The sequence below is a fragment of the Mercenaria mercenaria genome, chromosome 10 (genome assembly GCF_021730395.1).
Source record: "Mercenaria mercenaria strain notata chromosome 10, MADL_Memer_1, whole genome shotgun sequence".
Taxonomy (NCBI): domain Eukaryota; kingdom Metazoa; phylum Mollusca; class Bivalvia; order Venerida; family Veneridae; genus Mercenaria; species Mercenaria mercenaria.
Genome location: NC_069370.1, coordinates 47,186,387 through 47,203,420, shown reverse-complemented (window position 1 = coordinate 47,203,420; position 17,034 = coordinate 47,186,387). Strand labels below are relative to the sequence as shown.

Sequence of the window (17,034 nt, the reverse complement as noted above, 5' to 3'; positions counted from 1 at the left end):
ACAAATCTCGATGTATATTTGGACTTTGAATTTGTAATCCGTTTAGAAACATTTTGTTTCAAAAAAAATTTTAAAAGCACTTTGCTGTTTTGACATGTGACAAACAAAGAAATCTTTTTATAAACCCTTAGCCCGCTAAATTTCTAAAATGGAATGGTCCATCATTCAGTTTGGGTCATACCATTTATTATTCGAAGGGGTGTCAATGGAATTTTACTGACTGAATAGCGAACAGTGCAGTGTGCAGGCTGATCTTGGTCTGCACCGGTCGTAAAGGCGGAATCACTTGCCGCCAGCAGGCTAAAGGTTAATACATTAATTTAGTTACACATGATCCATATGAAACAAACTCCGACAGACATCAGTGAAGTTCCGCTTCGCCTTTATTACTTTAATGCTTCTATTATCAGAGCAATAATCAATACGGACTTTGTCTACGTACGGTAATGTTTTTTTTTGTTGTTGTTGTTGTACTGAAATGGAAGGGTAGACCTTTTATACCAAATACAAATTTTATATAATATTTCTCTTATTGCTCCGTGCCACATCATAAAACGCACCTAATGTCTCTTGACAGACCCCCTTACCGCTCATCGCTACATTTGTCTGTTGGACGTTGTAAAGTGATAAAGGATTTTCCGCTAAATGTCTTTGAAAATATAGTATTGTTGTTTTGAGTAATATAAGTTATTTGGTCAATTGTTCTGCTGCTTCCTTAGACTAACTTAGCATTTTCGTTTTATTTCACATCAGTGATTGTCGCTAATGCAAGAGCTAAGTTCAGCATTTACAGACGTTAGTGAAGATTAGTGAATATGGCAGGACATCAGTTTGGCATGTTCCACTACTTATTATCACAGTATATGAATTGTTTGTGTGTGCTAATGGTGTCTCCTTTCATAAAAATTACATCTTTTTAAAAATGACTTTGATTCCTTTTTTCCTTTTCTCGAAACAAAACGATTGTGATTGGGGCTTGGTGTACTGTGTGGTGGTTTATTACTTTGCTAATTATTAATGATTCCCAGAATTTAATCACCATCAAGTTATGCATCAAGCTTTTAAAATTTCTTATTAAATGAAAATGGAAAATAGAACGATGTTTCTACTCAACTGTTTCGGCAGTTATTTTGATTTGAAGTATACTCGCGTATTTAATAAGATAAATAGATAGTCAACTATTTCCTTCCTTTTGTCGTGCAATGTTTAATAGTATCCTGTCCTGTGTGAGTACTCGGTCACACATGTCAACTCGCTTAGTTTCAATCTAAACTTAAATAAACTTAAATTTTACAGTTAACAAATGTTTCTGCACTTATTGATAACTTACTGATAACACTTAATTTTCTATCTCACAGTAGACCATTTAAAAATAAACGAAGGTAGACAAGGTCCCTAATTTATGAGTTACTAGTAAATTAGTGTCATTATAAAACGGTCTGGAAAATGAAGTTATTATCTATACTTCTTAATTCAATACATGTATTTGACTCCAATGTTTCAGGATTCACTTTGTAAAAATTAAAGTTTAGAAAAATATTCACCCAATGAGGGAAATGTATGATTGGCAAATATGTTCATATCCAGTTTTCCATCTACGTTCAACTCTCATAGTTTCATTTACTGTATATGTATAAAATTGAATTGCAGCTTTAATTTGAGAATATCGCTGATGATTTATATCTCATGTTGTCTTATTTCAAATCTTGATAACTGATAAAATATCACACCAGAACATGTACGATAAAACGATAAAAGATAAAACAACAAATTTTAAACGGCTATAAATAACGGTAATATATAAATAATAAAATTTATGAAAATATCCTCTGGAAGCATAGAATGCAAGTAAGCAAGATTAAAGTAGACTCGGTTTGATTGAGTCTGTTCATAAAAGGCAATAAAATTTGTAGCCCCCCTCCAGCTCTAAGGTCATGCTGATCACGCATATATAATTTCTCAGAATGATTTTGTGAAAGTGATATTCTTCTTCTTCTCATTTCTCTAAAGAAAATCGATAAAAAATAACAAAACATAATTATCTAATATACTGTATAGACGAAAGAGAACAGAACAGAAGTTTATTCAATAAAATTGACTAGAACACAGTGGATCGTATTCATAACCTAAATATAAATGTATGAATGAAAACAGCGAGACTGAATACAAATGACTGATGATAAAACCATCAATTTATCAGTTAATCACTTTACACGAAAATACATTCATCATATGCATGGTTGGTGTTATATATGTTACAGGATGTAAACACTTCTTACTTTCATAAGTATTTTAATACATATAGTTAAATTCATTTCTTCTTTGTTTAAAAGCCTTGACACAGTTTATTGCAAGTCTTTTAGTAGTTAAGCATTGCTAAGTGTAAAGAGGTCTGCCATACTCTGGATGTGCAGGCTGATCTTGGTCTGCACTGGTCGCAAGGCAGAATCACTTGCTGACATCAGGCTAAAGGTTAAACAGAGATAATGATGATCTTTTATCTACATCTTGTCTCCATTCATTCTTAAGAATAGATAAAATGACAAATTCTTGAAATAGAAACTTTAGGCATTCACGGATTCTGGAAATAACCGAACAACATGGAATGCAGATAATAGTTTGTTTTAAAATATTACGGACCCTAGATATATTAAAATTCTAATAATATCTGCCCTTCAATGAAAACCTGTTTTACATATCTGCTAACTTTATGTTATTGATTATATATATTTCTATTCATATAATTCCGCTGTGTGGTAATCACTGTTAGGGGCATAACGGTGTCTCTAGAGCAATAAGCAAACAACTTTTTCCAAATTCAAAATTTTCTTTCTCATTTGCAAAGTTTCTTCTTTAATTGCATCACTATACCCAGAACAATAGACAAAGATCCACTACCGATGCATATTGCTGTTCCTCCTCGTATACATTTCATTCCGTAACAGTGTACACCATCTCCTTCAGGACCTATTTCCGCATCATAGATGGCGCCATATGACTCCTGAATCCCGAAACCAATTAACGCAGCTATGAGTAAGGCAATGCCCCAATTTCTACCCAAGTTACCAATGTAAAACATTTCTTTCATAATAGTAGGTGCCATTGACCACAGGATTGCCACTCCGAATCCAACAAAAATTGCCGACACAACTAACAAACCCAATGTCTCTGCGAAGAAAAATACTAAAATTTGTGACACTGTGAAGCATATGCTACCAAATATTAAGATCCACATTCTCGGAAATTTGTCCTTAAAGTGGTCTGAGATAACTCCAACCAATGCACTCACAATTGCATTTGTAATGGGTATGATTATCGTTAATCTGTCATTATACTGGTCCAAATGAAGCGACCCACTAATGACGGTGGTATTGTTAGCATAGACGAGACCAATCACAGAAGCAAAGGCAATAAGCCAAGTTAATATCTGATAATCAACATTCAATAAAATTTCCTTCAGGCTCATAGATCTTTCAGCAATGTTATCTGCGATCATGTAGTTTTGAGTTGAATTGTCGCCGTTGATATCACCAATTATGCTTTGTCTTCCATTCCTTCTTGCGAAACAAAACACCTCATGGCTACCACCAGAGTTAGAAGACGTTACAATATTATTTTTACTAGATATATCATTTTCAAAGTTGACAAATGCTGGTGAATCATCCTTACGTACTTTCAGAAAAAGTATGCATAAAATATCAACCACGCCAAAACTTATCGCAAACAGAAGCATGAATCCAGGAAAATCTTGATTAGAGGTGTCTGTCGGATCGCCATGGGTGAATAGATGGTAATACATTGCAGCAAACACAGACGGACTTCCAGCGAAGAAAGCATTTAGCAGGCCGACAATTTTTCCAGTGTGCTTTTTATCAAAATTGATAATGTTCGTATTCAAAGCTACCATATAGGTGAAAATAGATCCGAGTCCTGAAATAATATGTTCTTTAATATCAATTCAATTAAATCGCACATCAGATATAACCATATAGCTCACATATTCAATTCATTTAACAAAAATAGCAAATAAAACAACTTCTAAAATTAAAGTTAATGTAATATCATTTGTGATAAATCTAGAATAAGATTAGTTAAGTATTTATAGGAATTTTGGTGGTTAAAAAATATAATAGATAAAACTTTTTATAAACTTTTTGTCCACATTTGGGTTGAATGTTTTCATCATGTCAGTTTCTAACAAGTTTGGCACAGAGCGTATATATTACAATGAACATTGAATGTGAGTGACATGAAGTGTTAGATATTGTTAAAAAAGCAAGGAGAATCTGACTTCCTCCATTATTTCAAAGGCGATACCAAGATTTACTCCTTTCTAAAAATATCTTGGGTCATTTATTAGGATACCTTGTACAAATCATAAGTACCATTTGGTACTTTTACATTCTCTACATTTAATGGACTTTTAGAGGAAAAATGTGCCAACGAGTCGCCTTAAGAAAATATTTCAACATAATTAGTTAGATGAATTATGCACTTTAGGTAAATGTTATGTATTTATTTTTCGTCGGTGTATATTTTTACGACTCTATAGAACTGATCATTAGGTAAAATTGATATCCAAAGTCACATAAGAATTTAGCAAAGTACATGTACCAAATAAAGTTGGCTGTTAGTTCTTGCCGTATGTCCCTTGTGATATAAATGCCATCAAATGGCACTTCAAACTTACCACAAACGAAGAAATAAATCGCCATAAGCCAGGAGTTTCCTGAGTAAAATTGCACCGATTTAGTAGAGCTCCAAATCAGCATGTACGCTGAAACAGAGATAAATAGTCCCACGGCGGAAGCCCACTGAGGTCCAAAATGGTCATAAAACATTCCTGGTAAAAATCCTACTCCGAGTCCAATATTCAACATTGAGGATAAAAGTTCAACTGCAAAATAAAATCAAAATTTGATTATCAGTTAAAAGGTATTTTAAATATGTAATTTGTAAGTATATAATCGTATTTGTATATACTTTTAGCTCTTATTATATAGATGTTTTATTATGTATTTTGTAAGTATATTTAATCGTATTTGTATATACTTTTATCTCTTATTATATCTATATAGATGTTTTGTTAATTCAAACAGTTTCCTAATATATAACGCAAAAGTCCCCCAAAGATCTGCATGAAAATGGCCTATTTTGTTTTTTTGTAGTCTAATATAGTAACCAAACATTTTGATAGTTAATACTGATTTGTGGCCTAATATAGGTATCAAACATATTCCTCACCTTCCTTTTGTGTGTAGTTGAATGTGTCTTTGATGGCATCCTGGTAAACGCTAAACACAAATAGTGAACCAGTTGTAAACTTTCCCGCACATCCAATTACTAGTCCTAATATTTTCAATGCTGTAAGTTTACTTATCGGCAATGCCATTTTGATATTTTTTCCTGAATTAAATTGTGAAAAGATTGCGAAAATAAATCAAAATGAGCGACATATTTCCTATGTCATCCTTTTCGAGCGTAAATGTACTAATTTAAATTGTTTGTTCATGTGGTTTTATCAAGATGACATAAAATGAGCCGCGCCATGGGAAAACCAACATAGTGGCTATGTGACCAGCATGGATCCAGACCAGCCTGCGCATCCGCGCAGTCTGGTCAGGATCCATGCTGTTCACTAACCGTTTCTCTAATTGTAATAGGCTTTGAAAGCGAACAGCATGGATCCTGACCAGACTGCGCGGATGCGCAGGCTGGTCTGGATCCATGCTGGTCGCAAAGCCACTATGTTGGTTTTCCTATGGCACGGCTCAAATGATATTGATACAGTGAACTGTTTATCTATTAGCTTGGGCAGTATAGCGAAAGGAATGTATCGCTGATGATAAAGCGAGTATCGATATAATTTAGAATTTATCGCTTTGTTCTATATTTACTATTTCCTTTTCAACTGTTTTAGGATATTTGACTTTATATTTAAGAAATATATTTGGAAAATTTGCATTTCTTTTAAAACAAAACAAAACAAAACAAAACAGTGATATAGAGCTTCCATTGCTTATTATCAACCCTTCTCTGTGGCTCAAACAAGGTGTCGTCACCTGTTAGCAAAATAACCCGACTATCACAGCCTTTGTATATTTTCAAAAAGTTCTATTTAAGGCGATGTTTCTTTGGCTCCTCAGTGAGCAAATGAGCTACCCACCTATCGCAAACCTTTCTCAGGCCCAAACGCTTTTTCAGAATTGTTTGCACACTGCCTTCTGACTGGCTATATCTTTCACTGACAATTGCGTATCCTGTTCGACCACAACTTTTACAGCAGCGATGTTTGCCTTGGTAACAGAGGTTTAGGCCTACCAGAACGGGTATCATCTCCGACAGATAATTTCCTAGCTTTAAAATCTTTAACGCACCTAAAAACTGTGCGCATTGAAATGGCCTGAGGTCCATATGTACCACACGATTCATCAAATGTCTGATTTGAATCTATATCAAGCCTAATGCGGCATTTAATATAGCTACGAATTTCAGTCTTTTCGTCCATTTTACAATGTGACAAGTAAATTGGTTAGTGTATATGACTGTGCTGCATGTATTTCAATTTGAAATAGCTCGGTCATTTGAAAAGCAATTCGCACGGAATAAAATAATAAACAGATACCGTTAGCTATTGGAAACATCATTCAAGTGCAATGAAGCGTTTTAAAAAGCACCTGGGATAAAACTACGGAAGCCTTTTAGTGACAGAACTATTTGCAGGACCCTCGTATTTACAATAACATTGAACCTGGTTTTGTGAAATAAAGTATTCAATGAATAAACGAGTACCTGGTACTACATACTTTGGAATCATTTAATGTCGTTGGTAAGTAATTTCGCGATTTCGACAAAAGCTGATATTTATTTTGTGGGGATGTAAATTCGTGGATTTCAATTTCGAACATAATATCAATGGATATTTTATTTTTTCTTTGGAATCAAATTTCGTGGATTGATTCAACCACCAAAGCTACAAAAGCTAGCCACTCCAACATCAATGAATTACAATAGATTTTCTTAATAATCCTTAGGGGTTTTTTCCCCCCAAAAAACAGGATTTTCAACATATTTTCACATATTTTTGTCTAGTGCTGCGTGTAGCTATAATAGCACCATGCTGATAGTTCAATATCAATATTTTATGCATTCAAGGCTGGGTTATATGTAGTTCATGAATTCCAAAAGACTCATTAGACACTGTCAAAACTGATTGAAAAACATGTACATGACAGCTTAATGAATCATTTGAACTATTTCAAACTTTTACATGAAACTCAAAGTGGATTTAGAAAAGCACACTCGACTGAAACAGCTCTTTCATTTATGATTAATAAATGGTTGAATGCAATAAATGAGGGATACCTTGTAGGAGCGGTAATGATAGATTTGATTTTAGAAAAGCGTTTGACCTTGTAGACCACGATATCCTTTTATTGAAATTAAAACTTTATAAATGTAGTGAATCAACAATAAACTGGTTAGTTCTTATTTGCATAACCGTTATCAACTTTAGCAAGTCAATAGTAAACTCTCAAGTAACAAAAATAAAATTTCATGTGGCGTGTCTCAAGGGTCAATATTAGGGCCTCTTTTGTTTCTCCTATTATTCATTAATGATCTACCACTTACAATCGGAAATACAGTGACATCTACTGACCTCTACGCGGATGATACAACGCTTTATGATATTCAAAAAAACAAGGATTTGCTACAGACAAACTTAAACAAGTCATTATATTCTTTAGAACGTTGGTGCTTAAATAATAGTATGCAATTAAATACAGATAAAACAAAGGTAATTTTCATTGCAACTGCTCAAAGAAAACGTGCTTTACCTGACTGTAAACTTAAGCTTAACTACAAAGATATTTTACTTGGACAAAGTTCAGGCGAATAACTTCTTGGCATATATTTTCAAGATAATCTTAAGTGGGATACTCATATTAAACATGTTTGCAAAAAAGTAGCATCATATATTTGGCTACTGTATAGAATCAGAGATTTCTTAACAGTATCATATCGAACTTTGTTTTATAAAGCATAAATTCAACCGCACTTGGATTATTGTGCTATTATTTGGGGGAAAACATCTATAATTAACACAAACAAAATTATAAGACTACGAAAAACGAGCCTGTCGCACTATTTAGGTAATGAATTTTAAGATTTTGATCAAGCTTTGAAATTACTTAATATTCAAAGATTTGATAAGCGTCTTTTTTTCCAGAAGGCATGCTTTATGTATAAAGTGTCAACTGGCTTACATCCTTCTTATATAAATGAAATGTTTCTGCAGAAGCCACAAACAAATAACACATCCTTAACATTGCGTTCTAATACAAACTTAAATTTTCATACACCAAATACAAACTGTGAAATATTTAAAGGTAGTCTTTTATACTCAGGGCCAATTGTATGGAAATGTTTGCCAATAGAAATCAAAACCTCATCTTCATTGTCATGTTTTAAATTTAACTGTATAAAATGGATCGATTATGCTAACTACATTTTATGTATTTTTACTTTTATTTTATGCATATATAATTTCTTCTTTGATTTCTGTTAAATATTTGTTACTATGATCACAATACTGTACATTCTAGTCGTTCATTCTAGTCGTAAGATGGCCCCATGGAAGATTAGCTTTGCTAAATGGGTTACCCTCTTTAAATAAAGAATTTACTTACTTACTTACTTACTATTAGACACTGTGTTTAAGAATGTTAAGAATGATTGTTCCAAAGTAAATCAGCATTGCAAAGACACGGAATGTAAACCATGTACAGTTTTTAAGTAATATTAAATATCGATATGTCGAAATATTGTGATACAGAAATAATTAATTTCAGATTTTCTTATTGTAGAAAACACAATTTTCACTATATTCGGAAAAAGAACAACTCTTGAAAACTAATAGGCATTATTTCTTTAATTGATTATAAATGAAACACTTTATATATAGTTTCTTTAATAAAAGTTTGTAAAATACGAACAAAGCTACTTTATGTAAAACGGAACAAATGCATACTATAAATATATTTGTGCTGTTATGTCTGAAACTGGCCTACCTCACATGAAATTTATTTTACGAAATTTCATGAAAAAAATACAAACTTTCACCGAATGTGATATATTCACCGGAACTTGTCCAGTATTCTAACACATAGATTTTCTTTTATAAAAACAAAGAAGGATTTGCCGTGTATTGTCTTTTGGATTAAAACACGTTTCGCAAAATGACATACTTTTAGCGCCAAGGTAAGTAATGCGTCCATTTACGCCTAAAAAGGATTCCAGATTAGTATCCCTTCCTGGTGTAATAAGAACGTGGTAGAATGAAAATAGATGTTAGTTTTGTTCAGTACGCATCTGAACTCAAAACCGTGTTTTATTTTCCAACAAATCAAGGAAAACTAAAGTCTCCTTCCCCCAAAAAATCCCCCAGAACATGATCATAGATTATCTCTCAACGAGTAGTATTGGCCTTTCCGATTGTCTTTCACATCAAAGTAAAATAATTATATATAAGACAAACAAACAAATGATAGTGTTACGCTTCGTGTAGTGTGGTCTAAACAGGCACAGTATAATCAGTCTGCTATGTACTTTGCTTGATTTCATTCTATCTATCATACCAAGAATCTTTCAGGTCCTTGTGGCGGTCGTAAAGGTATCAGGGTTCTTTCTTTCTCATGAAGTCAGTATTATATTATTCAGTAACACAGTTCCGCTGAGCCGATGATAGTGCCGTCAGGAATATTGCAAAGTTCATCACCCTTCTTGAACAGACTCAACCAAACCTTTCTGCTATCACTTTTCGTGGTTGCATTCTATGCTTTTAAAGTATCTACCGAAAATTCACAAAATGACCTAGGACGGTGTTGGTGTGAGTTATAGCAAAAAAAATAACAACAAACAAAAATCACACACAAAAAACAGAAAACAAAGCATTTACTAAAACAACTTTGGAATTTAACAACTCGAAAAGAATTTCACAGTTTCTGTCGTTGATAGTCCATCGATGAGTATGCAAAATGTCAACGTAATTACTGCAAACGACGCTGTATCTTTGGCAATAAGAATAAAATTATGGTGCCCACACCGGTTGCTGCGCCGATCACGTGATGAGGAATGACGTAGGAGCCAGAAATGTCTCTCAAGTAGCCTGAAATAGACACTGTAACATGTAACCGAAATGGAAAGTGTTAGTATGTCTAAATAAATTTACTTTTTGGCATTTATGAACAGTTCTGTTACCCATTTTAAAAGCTTATCTTTACGCAAGAGTCATATGGCAATCATTTCTAAGCAGATCAGTATCTGATCATGCATATGAAAGTTGCTCGTACCTATGTACTCACCTTTTTTATTATTGTTTTTACGGATAATCGACCTTATTTGATTAAAAGTATTCAACACCCATCTTTCTTTAAATATGTTATCTCAAATGTTGAAAATCCTCATCAAATACATTTAATTTCACTAACTATATAAATTACTTGTGTACGTAAAACTACATTCACAATTAATTGACAGTCGTTTGTTAAAACATCTTACAAACTTTAGTGGCAGTACAATACTGTTTTAGCTGTACATGTATTAAGTATATACTGTTCTAATACTATTGCATAGTATTGTTACTACACATAGGCTTGTTAATGTAATGTTTACATAAACTGTGTGCAGCAATCGCTCATGTTTTTAAATATAAAATTGAGTGCGGTATAATTTTAATCCTCCATATGTCACCTAATACTTACCGACTAAATAAAATGCACCTGCAACCGAAAATCCATGTACAAGCGCCATAAATCCGAGGCATGTCTGAAAGTTGGCGAGTGTCAGATAGTCTATTAAAATCACGGGGAATAGGGAAAAATATACTCCTGACACAAGTCCTAACACTATAGAATATCCTAAAAGCATTGTGTAATTCGTATAAAATCGTAGTAAACTTGATGACAACGAGACAATCATAGTTGCTATGGCAACAATTGTAGATCGTCGAAGCCAACCCTTATCCGAGATATACCCTATTATAATACGTGAAAACAGATCTACACAACTTTGTGTAGTTACTAACGTCGCAGCGTCTTCAATGGTTTCGCCTATGTCTTTTGCATATGGTGCAATAAAGATCGGTGCCACTACAGTCCCCGAGCATATCAAACTCCCTTGTATAAGAAAAGCATAAAATACCGGATTGGTTAGTAATTTGATGTTGCAAGATTCAGAAAGATTATGCAAAACTGCTTTAATTTTGTCGTCCCGTACACGCATAGCTTCACCTTGTCCGTTTCCATTTACCTCTGTTTCTCTGACACAGTTTTCTGAAAACGCATCCTCGCCAATACTTTGATACGGCTTTGTTTTCCGAGAGATATTATTTTCTAAAGAAGATATATTTAGATGAGAGCTTTTTAGGTCAGACATGTTTGCGATTTTAGAGCTACAGAAGACTGCATGATTGTATGGTTCACTTTTTATATGTTCATTTAGAACAGGTGATCTTTTTTCCTCTTGTGGTAAATAGTCTGCGCCATAACTTCCTAGTCCTTGTTCTTCTGTGTTTGTTTGGAAATTGTGTGTAGCACTACAAGATCGAATTTCAATATGTTCAGATACCGAAATTACTGGAGTGTGCCCCATTTGAGCCGTATCTTCAATTCCATTTGTATTAAGTGTTTCAATGATAGGCTTGTTGTCAACGGTATCTTCAAAGGGAAATAATGTCTGCATTTCTTGTCCATCTTCATTTATTTTGTGTTGTTTATAGAACAATATTGGTCTAAATAATGCACCACTGACACAACCGTTCAGCAAAATGCCAGCTAAGACTAGCACACATCCTTGATAGCCATACGCTGATAACAGCTTTGTTATTAGTGGGGCGAATAATAACCCACCTACAGGACCACCGCTCACTGCAATGCTGTTAGCCAAACCTCGCCTTTTCTCGAAATAAAGGCTTACCATTGTTAGTGCTGTCGGTTGCATAAATCCAGCCCCAACACCTAAAGCATAAAATAGTTTTATTTGAAGCTATTGAAGATGCAATTAAAAAAACTTGCTGTTTTAATGTATTTAAATCGATGGTTGAGCTATATAGTTTTGTACTTTTTTCTGATCCATTCATTTATTTCATTTACATACTGTTAATCATTTCTTTCTCACGCTCTTTACAAGCATTTGAGATAAGCTTTACATTAATGTCGCTTTATATACATGCGGTAAAGTTACAACATAAGATAAAATGGCAAATGCTTAAAATAATTATAGTTTGATGAAATACACCTTGAAGAACGCCATGAGAAAAGAGCAGCAGTCGTATATCTGTAGCTTGTGATGTTATAATATATGCAATACATGTGATAATGCTGCCAACAAACAGGAGAGCACGACAAGTCGTAAACTTGATCCCACATGTCATCACAAGAAGAGCTGTTCAAAGAAAAACAGAGAAATAAGAACATAACAAATATTTTTTTCGATAAAGAAGACAAATATAAGTCCCCTATTGTTTACAGAAAAATCAAATAAATGGTACTTATGCAGTGTTTCGTGTTTTATACAAAAGTTTGTTTCTCTAAAATATTCATAATTGAGCCGTGCCATGAGAAAACCAACATAGTGGCTTTGCGACCAGCATGGATCCAGATCAGCCTGCGCATCCGCGCAGTCTGGTCAGGATCCACGCTGTTCGCTTAGCACAGTATATCTAATTTAAATAGGCTTTGAAAGCGAACAGCATGGATGCTGACAAGACTGCGCGGATGATCAGGCTGGTCTGGATCCATGCTGGTCGCAAAGCCACTATGTTGGTTTTCTCATGGCGTGGCTAATATGTATTATTTTACTACTTTCTGTTATTTTGATAGGATACTCTACAGTTTATGTCAAATTTTCTGCTAATATTTTCTGGCAATACTTCCTGACATACCAATAACACTTTGACATATGTTCTGTACTGTTGATAGCAATGACGTCACTGAAGAGCTTGAAGAAAACCTTTCTTGGAAGGCGACAAACAAAATTCCAGACGACTTGACGATACCAACTAGCAGAAACATTTCAAGAGATGCACCTGTTAAAGTAAATGATTTGAAATTTCTAAAGTGATCTATATAATTATAGTTTCATTTATATATTTTCAGATAATGTTTTCATGGGAAAAAAAAATCAAAATGTGTAAATTTACATTCTTAACAAGTTGTTTTCATACAGTTCAAATACAGTTATTACAAAGATACATTTATTTATATTTAAGACAGTGCAAATAATAGGTTTATTTCCTAATTTAAGAAATTATTGAAATGGACACATGGAGGTTAAGATCTATCGTGTATATACATCTTTTTCCTTTATTATCATGTTTTTGTCTTTACTATAGGAAAAGTTCAGATGAATGTTTGGCATTCGATAAAACTCTGCCCATATTCATACTTTTATATTGTCATTTTTCAGTGAATTTTACTGAGATAGATTTAGGTCGTTTGCAGAGTTAACAGCAAACATGTAGCATCATATTTAGACGGTTTTTGTTTCCTTTTACGATGGTGGTTCATTAAATTCTGTCACTAATGGTCTTCCATTGTTCATAACACCACATGTATACTTGAAAACGCATGTTTTATCAACATGCCAGTGATATATCGATTTAATTCAGTCACAATTGACCAAGTTATCTATTGTTGAATTACACACAGTCACATACAGCGGCTATATGGAACGTGAAGAAAAATGATTCTGAAGCCCGGATTTCAACACATTTGAGTTATTCTGACTGAACGTTTGAATCAAAGAATTTTGTACTAGATGGGTTCCACATTTATTGACATCAGACAAGAAAGCCCAGGCGTGTAGATTGCCAAAAATAAATGCTAAAAGAAATACACAAAAATGCAACTTAAAGAAATTTCTAAATTGTTCACTGGGGATATGACTTGGGATTATTATTATGAGCCCCTGCGATGCATAAAAAGCAGACAATGACTGGGTAAATGTAAGGCAAGACACATTTTTGTAAAAAGGACAAAATTGCCAAGAAGAGAAGCATATGTGCCATTTTATTCAATTTAGAAAGCCCCGTTATTCAAAGTCCTTAAACAGAGGTATAACTGTCACAGGAGTCTTCTACAAAAATAAAATACTTATGCCCAAATGAAGGTTTTGAAGACATACAGTTTATTCATGTCAATGTTTCCGTCCACGTCTTTTTCAGAAAAATAATGGGTTATTCACGATGAACATCCACCATCTTTTCATGATCTAAGTCCCTGTGACCTCGCCATAAAAAGTATTTACCTTGCTAAACTAAATGCTCGCAGGTAAACGTTATGCCACCAGAAGTGATCTTGGTTGAGTATTTTTTCAACGTCCCAGTAGTATACAAAGGGGAGACTAATTTTCAGCAATTAGACCACGGAATGCAAGACTCCAAAAATGTGTTTCGGTGTAGGGAAAATAATTTGAAGGATGGCGTGAAAATTAGTTTGATTTAATTGATAATATTTGCATACCAAGACCAATGACAGTGAACTACTCTCATACATTATAGCAGTTGAGTTTGTATTGTTTTGTAATTAAAGATATGACTTACATCTTGATACTAGTTTTTATTAAAGAAGAAATGATTATCTATTTTTAAAACCTGAAAAATTCTGATCTTAGTGTATGAATTTCTCCAATACGGAAGTCTGAAATTATCTAAATTTTTGAAATATGTTTGATATGACAAAAAAAAAGAAAAAAAGAAAAAAAACTATTCATGTTTGTTCGACATTTTTCGGTTTTAGGTATTCATGTTTCCCAATTACTTCTGCAACTAGAATGCACTTTCCTCGCACCCTTTACATACATTATTCTGCATCTCCCTGTGACGTGCCGTCATAATATACCACTTGAACCAAACTTTCGGTTTCAGGAAACTAAAGTACAAATGTCATAATATACCACTTGAACCAAACTTTCGGTTTCAGGAAACTAAAGTACAAATGTCATAATATACCACTTGAACCAAACTTTCGGTTTCAGGAAACTATTGTACTCGTAAGAATGGTACAAGATTAATACCAAATTGATGATATCTCCGAAAACCTTGTATCACTATAATTAAAACCAGTAAACATACCCAACAACACAAACCATGCCCATCCGCCGTCTTTGGGTATCCCATCATTTTCTTCTTTACTCACAAATATATCCACTCCATCTGTGTTTTCTTCAATATCATTTAAGTCAGCCTGTAAATTATTATCAAGGGTGTTTTCAAAAGGCTTTTCATTGCAACAGTCGCTGACATTCTTTTCCATCTTTACAATGAATTTACAGTACAAGAAATCGCTCTATTGTTCACTTGTTTTATTTTTTTAAAACTCATGTTGACAAGATATGGTAACAATCTTTTGGGAACACAGAATCGCGAAAATAACTTTGTTTATATCCAGCTTTTCAATCGTTTGTTTTATACAGTTGTTCAGTAGGTAATTATGTTTTTATCCTGTGACGAAATGTATGACTTGTGGCTAACAAGTACTTATTTCACAAATTCATTTTGTATATCATATATCACGGCAGAAAACGTTTCTATTCCAGAAAGTTTCAGTTTCAGACATTTAGTATATCAGAATAATATGAGCCGCATCATGAGAAAACCAACATAGAGCGTTTGCGACCAGCAGAGATCCCGACCAGCCTGCGCATCCACGCAGTTTGGTCCGGATCCATGCTGTTCGCTTTCAAAGCCGATTGGAATATGAGAAACTGTTAGCGAACAGCATGGATCCACGCTGGTCGCAAACGCACTGTGTTGGTTTTCTCATGGCGCAGCTCATATATGAATTTAATTTTAACATTAGACAAGTGTGTATTTATAAGTATCTTACCGTCTTACCGTTAGTATTATTCGCTTTTTACTGCTTTCTGCCAAATATAAGACAGTATAAAGACCGTATCAAGCCATTCTCAAACCCTTTAACAATTTCATTATTTTGATGGTCAGGTATTTTTGAATGTACTGGGTCCATGGATTAAATATACTATTTTATTTGATCAAATAAAACCCAGAAGGATAGTTTTAGCAATCTCATATTGGTAATAATAAAACCTGTATGTAGAATTTATGTGACACCACGAAAACATAATTGAGCCGCACCATGAGAAAACCAACATTGTGCGTTTGCGACCAGCATAGATCCACACCAGGCTCCGCATCCGCGCAGTCTGGACAGGATCTATGCTATTCGCTTTCAAAGCCTATTGAAATCAGTGCAACCGTTAGCGAACAGCATGGATCCTGACCAGACTGCACGGATGTGCAGGTTGGTCTGGATCCATGCTAGTCGCAAACACACTATGTTGGTTTTCTCAAGGTGCGGCTCAATTATGAATAATCGTCAGTTCAAGAATCTGACAACCAATTTCAAGTTATCCTATACTGACTGTGGCAAAAAAAGTTATTATTTTAAGAAAAAGAAAACAAATAAGATTATGGTAATTTACAACTATTATCAGGTGTTCTCGTTAGTCAGGTATGCAAAATCATGCAAACTGCGTACACGCGATGTCAGAGTAAATTCATGTGAATTTTCCTTTGAAAAATAGTATAAATTGAACAGTAAATTTTCCATTAGTTTTTGTCACAATCCTGCTTATTTACATCACATATACACAATGATATGATCATTAAATAATACTTAATTAGACCTGTTATGCATGCCATCTAACTAAGTAAGATAATTATGCGAAGACACAGAAGTATTCCAGCTGTGAATTTTAACGCATAATGTATTAATGAAGATAAAAACTGTTGTCAACTAATCTAAATCTTATATAGGATGTACAAAACAAGCGGACAATGCTCACACTTCAACTGATATTTTTGTTTTCAAGTTTTGTATGCGATTCTTTTGCTTCATTAATTGTCGTTGTGTTATTATCATATATATCAATACCAATTGTGTTGTGACAAAGCGTAAAGTTTGAATGATTAATATGTACTTCGCTACGAGTACATGCGGTTTTATATTTTTG

General features: G+C 33.8%; 2 protein-coding genes across 3 annotated transcripts; both read right to left on the bottom strand.

Moving 5' to 3' along the window:
• Nucleotides 1–2,067: 2,067 nt before the first annotated feature.
• LOC123560329 (uncharacterized) lies at nucleotides 2,068–5,479 on the bottom strand. The gene is made up of 3 exons (XM_045352536.2): nucleotides 5,245–5,479; nucleotides 4,691–4,897; nucleotides 2,068–3,930 (listed from the first exon to the last, which is right to left on the bottom strand). The coding sequence occupies exons 1-3, from the start codon at nucleotides 5,390–5,392 to the stop codon at nucleotides 2,834–2,836; spliced, it is 1,452 nt and encodes a 483-aa protein (XP_045208471.1). The 5' UTR covers nucleotides 5,393–5,479; the 3' UTR covers nucleotides 2,068–2,833.
• Nucleotides 5,480–9,937: 4,458 nt separating this feature from the next.
• LOC123561695 (monocarboxylate transporter 5-like) lies at nucleotides 9,938–16,793 on the bottom strand. 2 transcript variants are annotated; one of them, XM_045354235.2, is made up of 6 exons: nucleotides 16,504–16,793; nucleotides 15,134–15,588; nucleotides 12,944–13,087; nucleotides 12,298–12,444; nucleotides 10,764–12,017; nucleotides 9,938–10,168 (listed from the first exon to the last, which is right to left on the bottom strand). In XM_045354235.2, the coding sequence occupies exons 2-6, from the start codon at nucleotides 15,312–15,314 to the stop codon at nucleotides 10,050–10,052; spliced, it is 1,845 nt and encodes a 614-aa protein (XP_045210170.2). In that variant the 5' UTR covers nucleotides 15,315–15,588; nucleotides 16,504–16,793; the 3' UTR covers nucleotides 9,938–10,049. The 2 variants fall into 2 exon arrangements, with proteins under 2 accessions (XP_045210170.2, XP_045210169.2); XM_045354234.2 differs by lacking the exon at nucleotides 16,504–16,793 and having other exon boundaries at nucleotides 15,134–16,423.
• Between the last annotated feature and the right edge of the window lie 241 nt (nucleotides 16,794–17,034).

Coding starts and splice junctions, on each gene's coding strand:
- LOC123560329 (XM_045352536.2), bottom strand. CDS start 5,392: ATGGCATTGCCGATAAGTAAACTTACAGCATTGAAAATATTAGGACTA. Junction 4,898..5,244: donor CAACTACACACAAAAGGAAG/GTGAGGAATATG, acceptor TTTATTTTGCAG/TTGAACTTTTATCCTCAATG. Junction 3,931..4,690: donor GATTTATTTCTTCGTTTGTG/GTAAGTTTGAAG, acceptor ATATTATTTCAG/GACTCGGATCTATTTTCACC.
- LOC123561695 (XM_045354235.2), bottom strand. CDS start 15,314: ATGGAAAAGAATGTCAGCGACTGTTGCAATGAAAAGCCTTTTGAAAAC. Junction 12,445..12,943: donor CATATGTCAAAGTGTTATTG/GTATGTCAGGAA, acceptor TTCTTTGAACAG/CTCTTCTTGTGATGACATGT. Junction 10,169..10,763: donor AGGTGCATTTTATTTAGTCG/GTAAGTATTAGG, acceptor TGTCTATTTCAG/GCTACTTGAGAGACATTTCT.